At 41.2% G+C, this 19598-nt stretch overlaps 1 protein-coding gene across 1 annotated transcript in view; it reads left to right on the forward strand.

The window, feature by feature from the left end:
* The first annotated feature begins 86 nt into the window (after positions 1-86).
* The window catches only part of TMEM132C (transmembrane protein 132C), a 135723-nt gene continuing 116211 nt past the window's right edge, over positions 87-19598 (forward strand). Inside the window, exons 1-2 of the mRNA XM_010073087.1 lie at positions 87-111; positions 739-1627. Of these exons, the coding sequence (XP_010071389.1) occupies positions 87-111; positions 739-1627 (914 nt within the window). The remainder of the gene's footprint in view (positions 112-738; positions 1628-19598) is intronic.

Below are 19598 nucleotides of genomic sequence, written 5' to 3' on the forward strand. Positions count from 1 at the left end.
ATACCTTACACATGCTGTAACTGAACAGAGAGATTGGAAAGACAGGAGGGAAGTTTAAGTGGGTGGAAATTTTAGAAGGGGATCGCATGACCAGAAATAAAAGTGGGGAAGGTGAGCACATGGGTGGTTTAAAAGACACCCCGTTTACTTACAGAACTGCTTTTGGAAGGCTTTGACTTTGATTTGTGGCCAGGCCTTAAGAGAATTGGTGTGTGCAAACTTATGCAAGTTGCTTGAGGTTTTGTAAGGGAGGTGAGACGTTGCATAGCAGTGACAACTAACCAATTTATTTCTCATCCAGGTGACAGTCAAAGTTCTCAATGGGCATTGTATAGATTCGCTGTGTATTAGCAAAGCACTACTGCAATTCAGTTCAGCCCTGTAAAATAGCTTTTGGGACAAGCATTGCTTCTGCTGGTGAGCCCTCCTCCTCCTGCTCCTTCAGGAGTATGAACAATTGATCATGCTGTAGGCAAACCTTTATCCATCACCTGTGTGACAAAACATTCATTGCAGATAAATGCAAGGTAGCACTAAAGCCTTCATTTTTTTTCTTCTATGAATGCAATGAAAAAAAGAATTAGCTACATCTAAACATGTAGCTACACTGTAAGTATTATTTTCATGAAATAGTGCTTGTCCCTAACTTATCAGGTAGCTCAACTAAAGTTGTGCTAAATGTCCCCTTGAATTTATAAGCAGATTTGATCTAACTCTCATCACCTTTTCTTTTATTAGTGACAGAGTGTCGGGGGGTCTTGGACAATAATCAGAGATTTTCTTCATTACCAACGTACCTACCTGTGAGCTACCAGATCTTCAGCGCTGAGACATCTTTCTTCCTCAAAGAAGCCAACCAGGACTTTATGAGAAATTCCAGTTTGCAGTCCAGGGTGGAATCGTTCTTCCCATACAAAGCCAGGAGACCACCTGTGTTAAATGCCAGCTATGGACCTTTTTCTGTTGAACAAGTTGTACCCCAGGACCTAATGTTAACTTCCAGCTTTTTTGGATCTGCCAACAAGTTTACTTATAACTGGAAACTTCAGGCCTACTTGATGAGCAACAAAATTTACCTGAGCAAGCCCAAAGTCCAGGTCCTGTTCTACATCGTGGGCAGGGACTGGGATGACTACAGCACCACGGAACGGCTGCCCTGCCTGCGGGTGTTTGCCTTCCGAGAAACACGGGAGGTCAGAAGCAGCTGCAGGCTGAAAGGGGATCTGGGTCTGTGTGTGGCAGAGCTGGAGCTCCTGCCAAGCTGGTTCAACCCACCCACCGTTGTCACGGGCCGCAAGAAGCCACTGGATCAGTTTGAAGGGAGTCCTGTTGAGCTTTACTATACCATTCAACAGGGGGATGAGAAGGGAGAGTGTACTGCTGGGGATATAAGGAAGGGAAATGCTATCCGGCCAGGAAAAGATGGCATGGATGAGACCATGTCCCACCTACAGAGGATTGGATCTGTCAGCCTCTATCGAGGCCAGGAGACTTCTCGGCTAACAGAGCTCCGGCTGGATAGTAATATTGTTGTCTGGTTGCCCTCAAAGCCTATCAAACAAGGAGAGGTTGTGAATGTGTTTGTGACAATTGCCAACAATTCTACGGTGGACCAGTTCATACTCAGGTACGGTAGGTGGTTTTTGCATGTTTCTAATGTGGTGGCACACAAAGATGTTGGACATGGGATGATTCTCAGCCAATTAGAAGTTAATCCACACTGGAGGTTGCTCCTGGTCACTGAGATACATTATTTTCCTCCTCCAATGCTGTGAAGAGGATTGAAAGGAGTCGCTAGGAGTCTTTTAACATGTATGCCATGCCATTTATCACATGCCCACGGTATGCAACAGCATACAAAACAGCAATTCGGTGCTTTACCGGGGCTGTTTCTGTGCAATCACAGACAGTAAGGCATGAGAAAAGTTCTCTGCTTTACGGAGCTTTTAAAATCAGGGGTTTTTTGCACAGGTATGGAGTTGAAACGTAGCAAAACTTCAATTACCTGCTTTTCTTTAAGCGCTCTGGCAGTGCATTGCCTCTCCCACACAGAGTGGTTTTGTTATGAGCTCTTTAGGGCTCTTTATCTACTTGTAGTTAAGAAGCATCTTTGCCAACTCATAATATGCCCTTTAAAATAAGGCCTAATGTGTTTGATATTGTTTTTGAGTGTAAGGGACTGCTAGTGAGTACCATTATTTTGGACAAGAGTGGTGAATACAGGACCTGGGAACACAAGAACTGCCTTACTGGCTCAGAACACTTTTATTTTCTTCTTTAGCAGTTTCCCTACCGATCGGATGAAAATCCTTTGAGCATGACAAAGACTGGGAACTTGTTAATCACTGAAATATTTGATGTATCTTTTTTTCCTTGTTACCAGGCTTTAAATTCAAGGGAAATTTCCATGGTGCTAAGCAACAATTGTTCTTTAAAACCTCAGGGAATGAGAGTTTCCCAAAAGATGCTGCACATGAAAGTATTTATTTCTAAGGCTTATATGAATTAGATTAATACATAGTTGACAACTATCGAGGAGAATAGCCTTTAGAACAGGAAGTGTCTGGTGGCAGATAAAAGGCTTTTATTTCAAAATAACAGATTTTAGTCATCCCAGAATCGTTCTGATGTTTGCAGCTTTGGTTAAGTTGGTGAAATAATCTCCCAGACACCTGTTTACTGAGTGAAACCTCTGTTATAGAAGTCTTTTCTGATGTTGTTGCTTATCTTTTATTGAAAATCCTTTTTTGCAAAGGAGAGAATACTTTTCCACATAACAAGCATATCTGTGGTGAAAGAAGAAATCCAAAGGCAATGAACTGGGTGTTTTCTGGGTGGATGGGAGAGGGGATCACCCTCTGAAGGTCTGTGTCACAGTCTTTATTTTCCTGAAAAGTGAGTTGAAGATAAACAAGCTTATTGAAATCTGGGGATGTATTTATTTGCTTGGAAATTAATCGGACTGCCTAGGCGAGGATATCATTTGCATGCTGAGAGGTACGATAGATAGAGATGATAATATGGGATGCCAGTAGTTGTCAGTGTGACTTGCTGTTATGGACAAAATGGATTTGCTTTGGGTTTGAGAACAGGTGACTACTTTATTTGAAGTGAATAGTCTGACGTTTTTTGGCAGATTGGTGGTTCTGTGTTATCACAAATGTAGAGCTCAGGCCTTGTTCTCTTCCTGAAAAACCCTTTTGGTGAAAAGAGGATTTGCATTTTTGCTTAAAATTACTTTGAACCGCCAAGTTAAGCTTCCTGGTTCTGTGGTGGAAATCTGTTCTCAGTGAAACTTCCTAGATGTGGAAGAAGGATCCATGAAGTGCCTGTATCTTACAGGGAAAAAAAGCCAAGCGAATACAGCGGTCAGGGAGCAGCCAGTGCATATGCTGGGTCTGCCTGAGGGCACCTTTAACCTTCTCCGTGGCCATGTGCCCGGTTAGATCGTGGGCAGTATGCTCCCATACTCGTGGGTTCCCTGCAGAGCAATCCCTACATCCTGTGACATGCGCTCACTTCTAATCATCCTAAAGAAAAACACACCACACATTATCCCCAGGCATAGTGGCTTTGTTTATTTTCTGCTGCTTGTATATTATTCATTGAGGTATTGCAACATCCAGCACTGAAGCAAACAGCATGTGATCATTGCTTGGGGAGGGGGCGGGGGGGAATAATAGCTACAAATCTTCTTTGGCAAAAGGAAAGTAGACTGGTTTAAATGACCTCATATCCACAAATCATTACAATTGAAACTGTGTTCTTAAATTGTGTCTTAATTCAGAATCCTATTACTGTATCTATAAATTTATCAGCCCAAGAACACCAGTAAAGTCAAAGAGAATGACTAATATGACAGTGAAGCGAATTATGCGTGGTGGTACATTAACGCTGTAGGAGCACTGTCTGAATAAACACAGATCTTCCTTTCTTGCATCTAGTCAGCCGAGGGCTATTGTGAAAGTAGTTCAAACAATCCTGATAGGTTATAGGATATAGATTCTGTTCCTGTCCTACTCTGTCACTTCTGGTAAGTCTTTATAGGCATTTTCTATATGCAAACAGTTGGTCAGCATCACTCTCAGGAGTGGGACGCCTGTTTCAGTCCTGTTCCTAAAAGACTTTGACTTTCTCTGATGGAAGAGGCTTCAGGTTTACCATATGTTACCGACAGTAATATGGATGGGAAAATCTTGATAAAAAAGCTGAAGAAGTAGAGAAGGAGGAAGAAAATATTGCCCTGCATTCCTACCATTGGGAAGGATTTCTGAGCCCCCAAAAGAGAGATGAATTACACTTAGTGCTGACTGCTCAGTAAGGAAAATTACTGTTACATCTAGCAGTTGGGTAAACTATGAGCAGAAAAGTAGCATCAGTGTAGGACAGAAAACAAAAAAAAACCCTAGCAATATTTAAAATAAAGATCATTTAGGTCTTCTGTCACTTCCCAGAGCTGTTATAAATTAACACCACTGGCTTCAGCAGAGCTGCCGTGATTGGCGCTTCACCAGTTTCTGTGTACACATGCTTTTCTCATCTGAGTCATCATTTTGGATGTATTGTCTGTAAGCATTAGAAAGCAAAATCCTTAGGGCAAGACCCTATTCTTGAATGTTTTTATGAACTGCCCTCACACCCAGCAGGCTGCAAATAAGGGGAAAAAATCATGACCGTATTGAAAATAAGCTATTCTTGTGAGGTTAACTTCCAGAGAGTAACCCACAGCTGCATGTGTATGCTGAGATATTCGAAGGTAAGTAGGGATCTGGGTACTTGATTTCTATTTGTAGTACTGGGGAGCTGAATGCATTAGGCAGCTTTGAAAAGCCTGGCCTGGGTGCATTGCTGTGTTTGTTCTGTAGCTCTAAATACTTTTCCAGCCACTTCACCATTAAAGGATCCTTCCATCTGTTTTTCTTGCCACATTTGATCTGGCGGAGCACCGTACAGCCCAGGGCTAAAGCAAGAGGTGCGGGAGTGCAAAGCATCTTATGTTACTCTGCTGTGCAGCAGATAATCTCTAACTCACTCTAGAAGGTGCTGAACCACCCGATAACCCGATTTACAGGAGGTATTGAGCAGGGTAAGTAAAGAGAAAGGGGATGATGTTGTTATCTGTCCTGATTAGAGAAAAGAGGTTAAAAACAGTGATACTTTTTTTCCCCCTCAGGCTTCTTATTACAGATTTTGCAGTGCAGCTCACTGCTCCTGAAGGGATGTAGGTTCTAAACAATGTGACTGAATTACCTTTGTCCAGCACACAAATCAACCCAAGACAACAGATAATTACTTGGGATAATAAATCTACAGATTGGAAGAAGGATAAAGGATAAATGCAGTTGGGAAAGCTATTACACCCATCAGCTTGAAGCAGCTTTATATGTCAGTCCCTAATGAGTATTGACAGCAGGGCTGTGTTAGGTATATAGAGAACTGCGAGAAACCTAGAGGAAGATGCACATATAGAGTAGCACTATAGAACAGCCATAGCTAGAAAAAGTAGTTATGATGATAACATCTGTGTACTGCCTGCTTCTAAATCTCAATATTTCAAACACTAGACTTTGTCATGTGGCCATAAATAGCCATTTTGGAGGCAGTGGTCGTGCAAAAGGGGGATCTCCAGCACTAACTCTGCCTGTTCTACATGAAGACCTGCTGGAGCCTCCCTGGGAGTAAACTGCTCAGGAGCTGTCTGTGCGTGCCACTGCCCTCAGCTGTTCTACCTGCTGCATAGAAAAGAAACACAAGTAATAACACTTTCTAAAATCAAACAAATTTTTTCATACTGGCATTGTAAATTTACATTATGATGAAATAACCTTTAATACCCTGAAATTTACCTGTGATTCATTATTGGTTTATCAGCTTTTAATACTGCAGTGTGTCAGCATCATTGCAAATGCAAGTGCTATTGTAATGACTAACTGAAGCTGAAGTTAACCAGAATATATGAGACCAAAACTAGAGCTGAGTTCACTCTGTGTTAACCCATAATTTAGGACATATTATCCCGAGTACCTATTTTCCACAGTAAATGAGATGCTGATTTACAGCTGTGAAATGAAGAATGTGCTTTTTTTTTTTTTTTAATACTGCTTTATATTTTGAAACTAGTGCAGTCAGAGTGAAATGAAGAGAGACAATGATTTGGAGGGATGCTCTTCTGGGCGTACATGTGTGTCTCCAGATGTGAATTGCAACAAAACATTTTTCATTTCCTATGCAGCTTTGCATTACTTAAATATTTAAGTGATTTCACTGCACAAAAGCATTTCAGTTGACATCTGAAGGCAAAGGAGTTTGAAGCCCTCAGACTTGCTTCTGTTGTCTCATTTCATGGTACATTTTCAATTGAAAAGAAGGTCTTGTCTTCAAAAATTCAGACCCCCAGTTTTACCTATTGCATGAATGTAAAAACAAGACATAGTCTCTGAAAGCTACGTTTCATTTTATAGTGCTTTAAACATTCTCTTTATACATACATCTTGTATTCTGAAGGACAGATAAAACGAAGTGGATGATTCTTACACTGTGTAAAGAAAAGTGTGTATCTCAGGCAGCACAGGTTGCAGTCTGTTCTCACCTGAGACACAGTTCCTCCATTCGTGTTTCCATTTTGAATAAACAAAATGGAAACTTCCTGACTCGGATCTTTCAGAGTATTCTGTTCACATTTTTCTTTGTATTTCTTTTTCAGTAAAGTCAATTATTAAGAGGGGAAAATAAAAGCAATTTGCTTGCTTATGAACCTTTAATCAGAGTTCAGAGAAACTGGAGAAACTCTTCCCAGTCTTCCAGCCCATCAAAGAGATTTCCCAGGTGCTTCTCACCAGAACAAGTGAAGAGGTTAAGAGCTCACTTGAGTCTTGTGGTAGCAGTGAGTCAAGTTTGGTAAAGTTTAAAAAGGAACTGATTATTAACTTGAAATTGAAGCTACCTAGAAAAGAGAAAACAGGCATCCTTCCCTGACCTTCTTTAAAAGCCTTTAAAAAAATGTGATGCTTGAGCAATTCTATTGATGTCTACAATGCAATGTGCTCCTCAGTGCTGAGAATAAACTGTGGATTTGTTAGAAGGCTGAGTCTGTGTTCCTTGCTTTGGAAGTAATTTGCTGATTGACCGTGACAGTCGTTGGAGCACAGCTTTGCAATCAGTAAACTGGGAAGAGACCTTAGATCCCGTGTGTTCAGGAACTGAGCAGTGAAGTTCAATGGTGCTGAAGTCCATAGAGTACTCAGCACTGATTTTCAAAAGTTATCACCTCCCTTTTGGAAACACTGTCCTTAACACCCTGATCAGCTGCCTGTGAAGTGGAATCCCTATTATGCAGAAGTCTTGCAAGACTTAATTCCGTTGGTAGCATGTAGTACTTGTAGGAGTGTTCTTTGCGTTGTGAAAGCAGGCATTTCCGCAGTGCACATGCAGTTGAAATCTGTGGGCTCTGGGAGACAAATCCAGGGCTGTCTCCGTGTGATTGTCAGACTCCCTGGTTATGTGACAGGTAACACCTACATTTTTCTAGGTGCAGACTGAGACGTGAAATCCCACCAGCTGAGTGTAGACAAACCTGAACTATATATATAGTTTATATAATAACTTTATATAACCCAACTATAAAACACATTTGGACTTTTGTACTTCAGGCTTGTATGTTTGAAAACTTTCCCTTGTATGTTGATTGGAAAAGTAGAAGGAATTGATCGGGGCTGTTATAAGGGGAGACCATAACTGGAAGAGAACAAAATTATTGCACCAGCAGTCAGCCAGAGAGCTCCTAGCTATCAATGCTGCTTCGAGTGCTGGAGCTGAAGGTTTTGGTTAACTTTTGGCAGATGCACAGGCATATCTGAGTTTCAGAAACTTTATATTGAGGCATCTTGTTTAAGTTCCCGTCTTGTATGTGATTTCCCTCCCCATCCCTTTTAGTCTCTGCAAACTGGTGAAGTCATTCCTGGCTGCTTTTCCAAATCCATTGCAGCACATGGTGCTGAACGCACACTGGTGCCTCCAGCTCTTTTCCTTCTGTTTCGAGACACAGCTCTGAAGTGCAGTGTGTCTCCTGCTAGCTTTTGCTCTGCCTGGTGTTTGCAAAAGCCTGTGTACGTGCAAGGCTGGTTAAAGATGAGATGAGGCACCTCTACTTAATTTCTGCTTAGACTACTAGCCACTTGTGTGACTCAAGTTACAACAGTTAATTAAATCCTTGGTTACTTGCCTAATTAGAAACAATGGTGGCTTGTTAAAAGATCATGCCATGTAAACCCCTGTCCTCCCAAACCTGCAGCGGGGGGGGGGGGGAAATTTTATACTACTGGGACTGGATTTTAGTTAAACCAAGATAAATGCTTTCTGGCTGTCTGAAAAAGCCTGTGATGTGATGCATTAGGGAATCTCCTGGGAACCCTCAGTGTGATTATTTGACAAGCTGTTGGGTTCCAAGGCTGCTCTAAGCAAGAAAGTGTGTGAGCCTCTAGGTCTGAATGGAAATTAGTATCCCCGAGAAAAATGGTATGACAAACCTTTAAAACCTAGTGCATATGTTAAAGCTGTAGTGACCTGCTGGGATGATACTTGGGGGGACATCAGCAAGTTACAGCTGAGGGTTTGCGGGGGGGAGGATTTGGGATAGGATGGAAGTATGGGGAGTAATCCAAGAGTAGGTACCTGGCTCAGTAGAACTCTTAACATTTGATGGTTTTATCTGTATTGTTTTATTGCTGCTTGTGGGTTTCATTATTTAAGACAAACTGTCAGATTGATTGAGGGTTCTGCTTTGGCAGACTACCACTCCTCACTTGTGACAGCACATACACAAAGAATACCAATTGTTTGTATGTTCTGGTTGCACTTTACAGTTAAACTTCCACAGAAGGCATGTGGATTGTGGGAAGTGCTGCTTTGCTTTTAACAGTTAATTTCTACAGGATGCTGAGCTTTCCTGTAAGGTATAGAGCATTTGACTCCTATTTTCATCACTGTTTCCTTTGGGACCCAATTGGGGTGCTCTGTGCTGCCTTGAAATCCCACTGTGCCCTATATGTGCTACCTCTTCAGAGGGGTGTGTGCTGTTGTGTGTAGTATTCTCTTGAAAAGAAACTTCCAGTGCACAAAAAGCTGATTAATTCATAATTTAGATGAGACTAGATTGAAAAGAAATTCAGCATCTTTTTTGTTTGTTTGTCTAGTTCCTGGTGTGTTACAAAATGTCTCTATTAGCCAAGCTGCCAGGGGGTTAATTTGCTCTGATAGTCTAATCATCTCCAACAACATTATTTTAGGTTTTCATATTGCTGCTTAGATCAGCAAGATTAGAGAAGAGACTTGAGAAACAGTGCATATCTTGGGAAAAGAAGAAAAAAAGAGATGGGGGAAAAACATTTCGGACATAGCCCTCTGCATTATCAGCTGTCAGACTTTAAAAGATTTGCTTTTCCTTACAAGCTCTACCTCTGAGATGTAAGCCTTGATTTCCAAAGTGCTGTGAGATGGAGCTTTTTGTACCAGAGACAGGCTCATTAAAAGGAATGCGTGGTACTTACCAAGTCTAGACCTTGATTCCTCAACCTCCCTGATTAGTTGTTAAATAGAACACATAAATAGTTGCGGATCGTGAATCACAACTTGGTTTTGCAGATAAAATAGTGTCTGACATCCTAGACCATAAAGTCACGCTTAGTCTTTCACTCTCCCCATGAGTGCTGGGGAAGGCAGTTCAGCCCCACAGGTAATCATTAAGGCACAAATGTTGTTGCTGACCAGCCCAAGGGGGTCCTTATTTGGGCTGCTGGACATTTGTGGATCCTATTTTGAGGAAACTAAATTTTCCTATGGATTGCATGGCTGCTTACTCAGAACTCTTGAGTTTTGCTGTAGCTTTAAAAAATATTGTATGCTGTGATGCTAGTTGCTGGAGTCACTGAGTCACTTGCTGTGCCTGGTCTCAGCGGGTTGTAGAAATACCACCAGTAGCAACAAAAATATTTTTCTACTTGAGGTTATGTCTAGCTTAGAAGAAGTCCTGACTGCACAGAGTTCTTCCTACGGAAAGGAAACACCAGCCCACAGTAGGAGCCTGTCACTTAAGAACATACCCAACTTTGGTCCTGTTGAAAGTAATGAGAATATTCACAGGCTTTGGGCTGCTTTTTATCCCTCTGGATTTGAGACATTCATGAGAGGCCACATTAGGATCAGCTTAGCAGCCCATTCCTGTTTTCCAGTAGAGGGGAATGACCAAACCTTTTTGTGTATGTACTTGGTTGCTGTTGGTTGTATGATGATAGTAGTGGACAATGTACACTTACACATATTGTGATGTTGTTTTCTGTGACAGCAGATGATAAAAGGATGGTGTTAAAGTTCTAATTCTTTTGTCTGGTGTGAATGGAGAGGCTCAGGGCAAATGCAAGGACAGGGAGCGGGCGGTGTGACACGAGTCAGCCGTAGTGTCAAGAGGGTTGCACAACCTTGCAGGTAACATCATGGCAGCATTCAAGTAGGTGACTTGGATCCTTGACACTGGGCTTTGATTTACTGTTGGGCACTGCTGTGCTCATGATGACATGTGAAAGTGGTGATTCCAGACCTAACGAGCTCAACTTTGCAACAGTTGCTGAAGGGAAGTAACAGCAACCCTGTAGCTTAGGTCCATTAGAGTCTGAGCTGGGTGACATTGAGCTTCAAAGCAACTCCCCAGTGACGTTTGTGCTGAAGTGTTAGTATCTTAAATCAAACAGTTCAAAGCCCTAGAAAAAGGATATTGCAAGCAGCAATCTATTCTGGACAGAAATGCATGAAGGTGATGTGTAATCTCCATTTTCTAAGACTCCAGGGTACTGCTTAAGAATTTTTCTCTTATCTGTCTGAGACAATGCTATTGTAATGAACACGGGGCAGAAATAGTGACACAGTTGAACAAAGATTTTTATCAGCTGCCTAAAGATGGTGTCAGCTGTTTAGTATTTTGTGGAAGATCTTTAAAGAAATCTTGAATAATTTTTCAGAAATTAATATGCCTCATCTCTCATCATGTTACTAAACTATGGCTGTGCTGTCATCTATAGTTTGTGTTCTTTAATTTTCACAGCTTCTCAGGTGATGGGTGCTCTGTCCATTGCTGTGGTAACAGCTGTTTTTATTTCTTACTCAAAGTAAACATTGACATAAGACCCACTGTAACATGTTGTTTTTATTCATCGTGTACACCTAATAGATGCCATAGCTGTGCAAATATGTCATGATTGTAGTGGATAGAGAATAATAAACTGAAAGTCTAATGCCCTGCTATATAACTGGTTTCGCCTTCCAACACACACATAATTTGTGTGAGCTACTTCAACTCTGTTTTCACTCCTCCCCATGTTTAATTAGATTTCAAATACTTCAGAGTGGAAACAGTCCCTGACTGCGTGTTGGTGAGTGTTTGAGGGAAATGGGGTCTAAGGGCAGATGAGGCATGCAAACTTTGTTTTTGCTCTTAAACAGCTCCATTTGGAAGTTGAAATGATCCCATGAGCTCTCGGCAGTTTTTCAAAATCCCTCCTATCCTTTTTCTGAATGCGAATCATGGGAGTAGCAGTTCTTTACCTGTGTTAGTGCTTCTATTTTGTTGCCTTAAAAAACCCAAATGTCCCGTGAAAAGCTGTATGAGATTGGTAGCCCCAGTTCCCTCCATGAGGCTTTGCTACCCAGATCCCTTCAGACTGTGGCTCCTCGAAACCCCTGTGGAGTCGTGCAAGTGCAGAACGAGGTGTTTACAGTTCCTCCCTGGCAGCAGGGGAGGTGATTTTTGCTTTAAATTCTGACACCCAGCAGTCCCTGTGCCACCCCCAGTGGGGAGAGCTCTTAGGTCTGGCTCTTCTTGGAAGGGAAAACGCTGTTGGAAAAATTCTTTCTGCAAGTGTTTTCTAGGTTTCTCCCTGCTCCCTATCACAATTATCTGATAAACGTAGCAATTATCATTTTGCTGTAGAGTAAAAAAAAAAATAATTTTTATCTACAAGAAGGGACTTGCATATTCTGTATTATATTCTATATGCTTTTAGAATGATTCAGATGGAACCTCATTAAACATCTTTACAGCCCTCTTAGATTCATCTCTATTAACTATTATAGGAATTTCCCGTGAGGGAATGACTCTGTACCACCTTGCACTGAAATAAAGTACAATTTAGTCTGCTAGACTATTCTGTTGGGAGTGATGGCATTAAAATGCCGTGCAGAGATAGAGCTTGCAGAAATGAAGCTGTAGCCCCAGTTCTGCAAAAAGACTATTCATGTACTTAGCTGTATGGGCTGTGGCCAGAGTTAAAACATGGGCAGGAACTTTTGAAATCAAGATCATGCTTTATGAAAACTTTTTTATCCTGCAGGTGGGAGTGTGCTGTGTACTGCAACGAATATTGTTGAAAGGGGTCTAATTGCTTACCCATTTTTTATCAGTCAGGTGATACTTTCCAACTTCTGCAGAGTTATTTTAAAGTAAAAAAAATAATACAGTTAGCTAGGTTTTAAATATATTGATTATTCTGGTTTGGGGAGAGTACTCCTTTCTTCCATGTTAGTAGAGCTAATACCAGAAGGTGTCATTTTTGGGGGTGCCTTGCCTAACATTGTACAATAAGTGTATTAGGTAAGAGGGCTCAGTTGAAAGAGCCACAACAACTCTCTTGTTCTCATAGTGCTAAATGGGTGAGTCATGGCTGGATGTAAGAGCGATCCCTGGGAATGGGAAATGGTCAAGAACTTCTTGTTCTGGGAAGCTCTGATTGTTCAGAAAGGCAATGATTGTCCCGTTGTGTTGCATAATTATATCCGCCTCCACATAGCCTGCTGCTGTTCATTTCTATTATGTCTTTTTCCTTAAGTCCTAGCTATTCAAGGAGAAAAATTAAGAGATTCATGGCAGGAGCAAGTGAACATCCATGTGTCCTTCTCTGCTCAAAAAAAGTCTCAATGGATAAGGAATGTTACTTGGGTAATTGTTTAAATGGTGCTTAAGAGGCCCCCTGGGCTAATTACATTGGCTCTATGATTTGCCTTTTTGCCAAACACTCAACTGATTCAGAGTCAGAAGCATGAAAGAAAAGAGGAAAAAATACAAGAGGATTGTAGTAATTGAGTCCCTACAAACAAAAGAACGTGAATCAGTCATATTAAAAATAAGTTGCCACTCTGAAATATTAATGTACTCAAGTATTTGTTTGACAAATAACTCTCTTTGTTTTATTTCTCATTTCTGTAAATATAAAAAAGGAAGAAAAATAAACACCATATTCTTACGATGTGGAAAAAAAAAAGGGGGGGGGGGGAAACTATTCTCTGTTCCATTTTAGAGCTTCATCATTTAGAGTAGAAAAGAGCCTTGTGTGGGAGCTTACTCCAGATAGGTATTTTGGAGAAAATCGGAATCTGGATTGATTTTTGGTAGGGAGTTCTTAAAACTGACCATTTGTGTTTCATATGTCTTTCCTAGTTTGTTACCTGAGGCTTAAATGCCCTTAGAGAAGTGTTTCTTCTTAGATTCCAGATACGTGCTCCTGACCTGGTAGGTGAAGCTGATTGGGATTAATAGCCAGACTTGGGGTTTGGGTTTTTTCTGATCTAAACATTTTAGTTGTCATCTGTGATTAAAAGTGACTCTGCAGTGTTTGAGTCTGGAAATCCTTACATCAAGGCAGATTCATGTGGACAGTTGTAGCAATTTTGGAGCTGGTTGTGTGAGTAGAGATGTCTCATCTGAGCCTTGCATAATTGTACTTCCTAGATTGGAAGGAATTTTGGAGTGCTGTCTCTTCATGCTGTTTTCAAATACTTTAGAAAGAGGAGATCTGGAACAAAGATGCCCGTAAAGTGTAGGGTAGAAATGCCCAGCTTGAGTGAGTGAATAAATAAATGATTAAAAACCCAGGCTGAATCGAGTTCCAGGCACACCTCTTCATCACCATAAAGCTTCCTTTTCTTAGCCTAGTGTTTCCACTTTATTCTTTCCACTGCAGTATCCTCTGGTTCCTCCTTGTCACAGTCAATCCATATTACTCCATTAGTTACTGACTGGGCAAGAGTCAGCTCATCCTCTTCATTGAGTCTGTGTGTGTATGTGTGTCTCTGCCCTGCTACCCCAGCAAAGAGCATTCGCTGATGCCTTCCGACTGCTCCCAAACCTACCAAACGGCTCCGCTGCCCTCCTCTTGCGTGTGCTTCAGATAAGACGTCTGCAAGTCCCTGTACAATGTTTGTAGGGACCCCTACTCTCCTGTGAAATGTATTTAGAGCAGATTTTCTTACAGGCACAAGTATGATATCATTGCAGAAGTGTTCCTGTCAGATGTGGATACGTGGAACAGAGACAGGGAACCAGCAGCTGTAAAATGTATGGGTTTTGCTACACTATAGACAGACAGGATGATGCTCTCCAGCTTTTTCCCAAGTTGAACCTTAATTCTTGTGTTTAATTTTTAGTATGCTGCTTGTGCAGATCCTGATAGGATCATTTCAATTAAGCTTTATATTCTAATACAGGTACATTTATGTGAGTAAGTGTTGGTTGCACTGGAGCTTGGGATTTACATTGCACAAACACCCAACTGTTTGGCTGAGTCTTTCTTTCTCTTTAGGCAGCCTATTCATCTTTTTTGCTTTATATGTACCTTCCACTCCTTACATTCTCACTGGAGAGAAAAATATGGAGATTGGAGCTATAATTCCTCTTGTCTGATTAAATACAATGTGAGACTTGCATTTGATACAATACCTCCTGGGCTGTCTTATACAGGAGTAAGTGTTCCAGCATGTGATGAGAGGGGACAGAATGTTATCACAGTTCCAGTGTTTGTGTATTAAATTTCCATGTGGTCAGGCTTGAAAAGAATAATGGTGAGAATGACTTTGACTTCTCTAAAATAAGGCTTTATTGTAATAAAGCGAGTGTGTTACATGTTTATTACATAAATATATATGAAAGTGTACTCCTTTGGTGCAAGTGGTACTAAGTAGTTAATGCAGGAGGTCATGGAGTAAGATGCCATCCCCCCAGCCACTGGACGAGACTGCAGTCCTTTGTCACTTTCATGTCCATGTGCATTCTGGACTGTGACACTGAACCCACTCACGACAGATCTGGTGATCCTTCTGAGAGGGCTTGGGACTCTTCCATGTAAATACACAAAGACTGAGGAGGATAAAAAGTGTGCTAGGTGAAACTTTTCTCTCTCCTATTGTTGCACAGGCTTTAGTTGCAAATCCAGTCCTTGACCTACCTAAATACAAGGACTGGCTGAGGCCACCCCAGACAGCTGCTACATTGCCCCTGAGAAGGCATAATTTATAACCTTGTTCCCTCTGCACCAGCCAGAGGAGTTGGAGGTCTGGAGGCAGCACCTTCCAGACTACTGCAGCTCTGCCAGAGGCAATGCACCTGCTTTAGCCAAAGGTCCTCCAGAAACCGCTGCATTGGATCATCTCTGCCACCACTGCCACCAGGAGCAGCAGCCGTGAACCAGCAGCTCCTCAACCTTTGCACTCGTGTGATGCAGATACGACACATTATTAATTCCAGTGGACTTTGGATCAGTTAGTAGCTACTGCCCAGCTTTGCTATTTAAGCATGCTAAGAGATTGCTTTTGGTGTTGGGGCAATTTTTTTCCCTTTGAGCATAGTCAGAGCAAAGTTTGATTTGTACTTTTTTTAAGTGCATGCTTTAGCATACAAAATCCATTGCATCCTTTTGTAGAGCCAAGTGGACTGTTCTTGTTTGATTTGGCTCTTGCTTAATTTGGAGCTGTGCCAAAAGCCTGAATATTCAGAACACTTAAGATTTTTTTTTTTATTGAAGCAAAAAATGGTTCTGAAGTCTCTCATTTGTCATTCTGAACTCAGCTAGTGAAAGCCCTGTGAACAGGCACATTTATCAGTGAGGTTTTCTTGGAGTTTTCTGGTTTTGTTTGCATATTGAATGAAAATTCATTAGGGCCAAGGAGTATGTGACTGGCCAGTAAGCCTGGTGTTAAGATATTTCTGTATACAATATGAATATAATATATATGAAATACACAAATTAAATTGTACTAGTTTATATATTATATTAATTATAGCTGAAGTATAAAATACTTGAACAACTGTTGAGCTTCAAGTGAGAATGTACAAGCAGAGGACAGATCTAGCAGTGTTAACAAAAGCCGATGTTCTTTTTCTAGGACCTGTGTTCATATTTGAAACCCATCTGCTGGGCACCTTGGCTGTCCTGCATGCAGAGGGCATCATTGTTCCCAGGGAATGCTCTTCCTTGAGATTGCAGTGTAACTAGATGGGAAGGCAAGTGTTCAGCTAGCCAGTCTGCATCATGGTGGTACCAAGGATTTCCCCTTCTCTGGGTGACCCTGGTGTCAGCAGAGATGGAAGGGACGAGGGTTAGTTGTGGTTTCGGTTTCTTCCTTGGCTGTGGTCTTCTGGATATTGCTTATGCATTCACCAGTCTCAGGGCTGATTGCTGAGACCCTGTGCAATGGTTGCATGAGGGAGAATTTATTTCCTTTGTGTGTATGTACAGATAGATAGATGGAAGAGGGGAAAGTGAAAAGAAACTAGAAGAGCGATATAAGTGCAAGGTAGGTTTCTCTTGCAGCCTCTGGCCCGTACAAGAAATTAAATGAGCTTAGCTTCTAGATGACACATGTAACTGATTTTAGATATCCATGCTCATTTATTTTGCAAGGTTAAATTCTCCTGAGAGCTATCTGTTTCATCCTGCACAGCAGGCTAGTATCTTTTGCTACCATGCACATTATCTAGGAGAACAGTGTCAGGAGAAAAATGTCTGGGGGTATGTTTGTACTGGGTCCTGACTGGGACTTTTTTTGTCCTGTTAGAACTTTTGAATTAATACAGACAATCTTGTGTTTTCATGATGCATTTGTACTTCACAAATTCTGGTTCCCCTCATTGGAACTTGTTTTCTTCTGAACTTTGTTGAAATGCCTTTTGTAACAAAAGGTTTAATCCAGAAATACTTTTTCACATGGTATGTTCATTTTTAGAAACCATGAAATTCCCAGGTGTGAGCTTTCCACATTGACAAAACTCTAAACAGATAAAGTGTCGGAGGTGGAGGAGAAAAATTGTTCTTTTCATTAAAAGTAATCATCTTGACTCTTTGTAAAAATCACTTTCACCACATGCTCCGTGTTAACCCTGTTGCAGTCAGTGATTAATTTGTACTATAGAGATGAGTAGGAATTATTTTGGGCTAATGATCTCACCCATTTCTGACCCAGGATTTTTTGGGGTGTTGTGATAGTACTATGAAATTCAGCTACTGATGCATGTAAATGCTATATAAAGGTTACCATTAATGACATGGGTCTCAGTTAATCCAAAATCTGATCCTGTGACACTTTAAATCCGTGTCAAAGCTTCCATTGACTTCAGTCAGGACATGATCAGGTCAACAGTTGAGTACTTGTGCTAAGGACTAGGAGCCTCTAACTCCACACTCCAACTCCTGATTATCGGTTTCCTCTTTCAGCAATTAGTCATACTGTTAAAAACAGATCATTAAAACAAGACATGTCCAGAAAGAGAAGTAACTTCTGAAGTGCCAGACTCCCTGCGGAGTTGCTCACACAGGAGTGCTAATGAGGGCAAAAGTACAAAGAGTGAAGCTGAACAGAACCAAGAGAGATCTGATCTAGAAGTTGGGGAAAGCACCTCTGTAACTCTTTTGTTAATTGTACATTGGTGGAATAAACTAGTTGACAATACGTGGAATAAGCGATTGTGGTTTTGGAGTATATTGGAGTGAGCCTTTATCTCACTGTGGTGGGTGGGCTTTATAGCAAAGTCTAAATTTGCTGTTGCTCACAAGCAAAGAGCTAAAGTGCTTTTACTTGCAATTGTAATTTCCTGCTTCTGGATTCGGAGGTCTTGCGTTTGGTCCTGCTGGGTGTTTCAGCATGGTGCTTTGGCAACCTGTTGCCCAATGTGTTGAGTGAGGTTTATTTCTAAAACAACCAGAATGTTGTTAACAATCCAAAAGTTTTCTGTAATCTACAGTGAGATAAGATACTTTTCAGATATCTGAAAAAATTCTCATCCTAGCTAAAGAAGGACTAGAGCTAATGCCATGTAGAGAGCTTGGGAACAAGGGGGTGAAAATGATGCATCAACTAATGTGCGAGAAGACACAAGTGCAAGGGGTTGGAGAAAATTCAGAAGGGAACCCTGTTTCCCTTTACACTGAGTTATATGCCGCTCAGATTCCCCTCCCTCCCTCCCCCCCAATTGCTGTGATGATGGTGCAATAGCTAAAGTCTGCAATCAGAATGATAGAAAGGGTTTGGGGCATCCTGCCTGGAGAAGCTGTGTGCAAGGAGTGAAGGTGACTTCTGAGCCCTGGCTTCAGAAACCAGGGAGGCCCTCGTGGTAGATTTGTGGGAAAATATTGCTATAACAACAAAGATTTTGCTCTTAAAGGGGGAAAAGTATGTAACACCATCAAAGAGGAACAAGGTTTCAAAGGGAAACATATGTCTGAAACATACGGGTCAAGTTTATTTGAAAGGAGAATTTGTTTGCTTTTGATTCTTTATAACATTTCCCATGGAGACTAGCAAATATAGCTGCCACATTTTTGGCAAAGGGGATCTTATCCTAAACCTGAAACACTTAAATACACATACTTATGTAAACATGGTCTCAATTAGTTTCAGCCGTGTGTCTTCTAACTGCTGCCTTTAGTAGTTAATTTTTTATTCTATTGGCTGTATTGTAAGCTTAAAATGGGATTATTAATTTAAAAATGTTATTGCTCTTTTAGAAAGAAGGACAAGGTGAGTAAACAAAATTTTCTTCAGTGGTTATTCTATATGTGGAAAGGTCTGTAGGAGTAAAGGTGCTGATGATAGACTATACTGTGAAAACTTTCTGTAGGGTACAGTGGGCCTGCAACCACCTGAGGTTTGTAGTTATTGAAAGCCATTGTTGAAACTGGTTGGCCATTACAGAAAACATTTGGGTAGCAGTAACTCAAGATTCCTCTCTGGCTGTGCTTTCCAAACAATATCCATTAGCAAAGTTGAAATTTGAAGGAGGAGCAGGATAAAGGCAAATCAGGTCCTATTCACTGAACTGTTCTGGTCCCAGTGCCTTCCTTGGGCTGGAATACAACTCATTTTTATTTCCAAATACTGGACCACCCTCTTTGATTCGGTTAACTTTGTTTATTTTTACATAAATGTATGACATACTCCTCTCTCATGCAGGCAGTAAGCCCTCATTGATGGCAGTGGGACCTTCACTACCTTCAGGATGAGAGCATTGGGATCGATAAAAGAATGCCTGAGAGCTAGCCGGGCTTATACTCCACTCTTCCTAAGCATATGATAGTTGGGAAAGCAAACAATCCACTAAGACCTAATCAACTTAAGTGCATTTAAAACACCAATTGTGACTGTCATCAAGGGAGTACAGTCAACAGAATTGATACAAACCTTTCAAAGCCCTGGTGCAAAAAGATGGGCAAGCTCATAGCTAGAATTATAACCTCTCACCTGCACTTGAATGGTTTCAGCTTCCCAGTCTGTATTTTTATTACATT

This window comes from Pterocles gutturalis, unplaced genomic scaffold (assembly GCF_000699245.1).
Source record: "Pterocles gutturalis isolate BGI_N339 unplaced genomic scaffold, ASM69924v1 scaffold537, whole genome shotgun sequence".
Lineage (NCBI taxonomy): Eukaryota > Metazoa > Chordata > Aves > Pterocliformes > Pteroclidae > Pterocles > Pterocles gutturalis.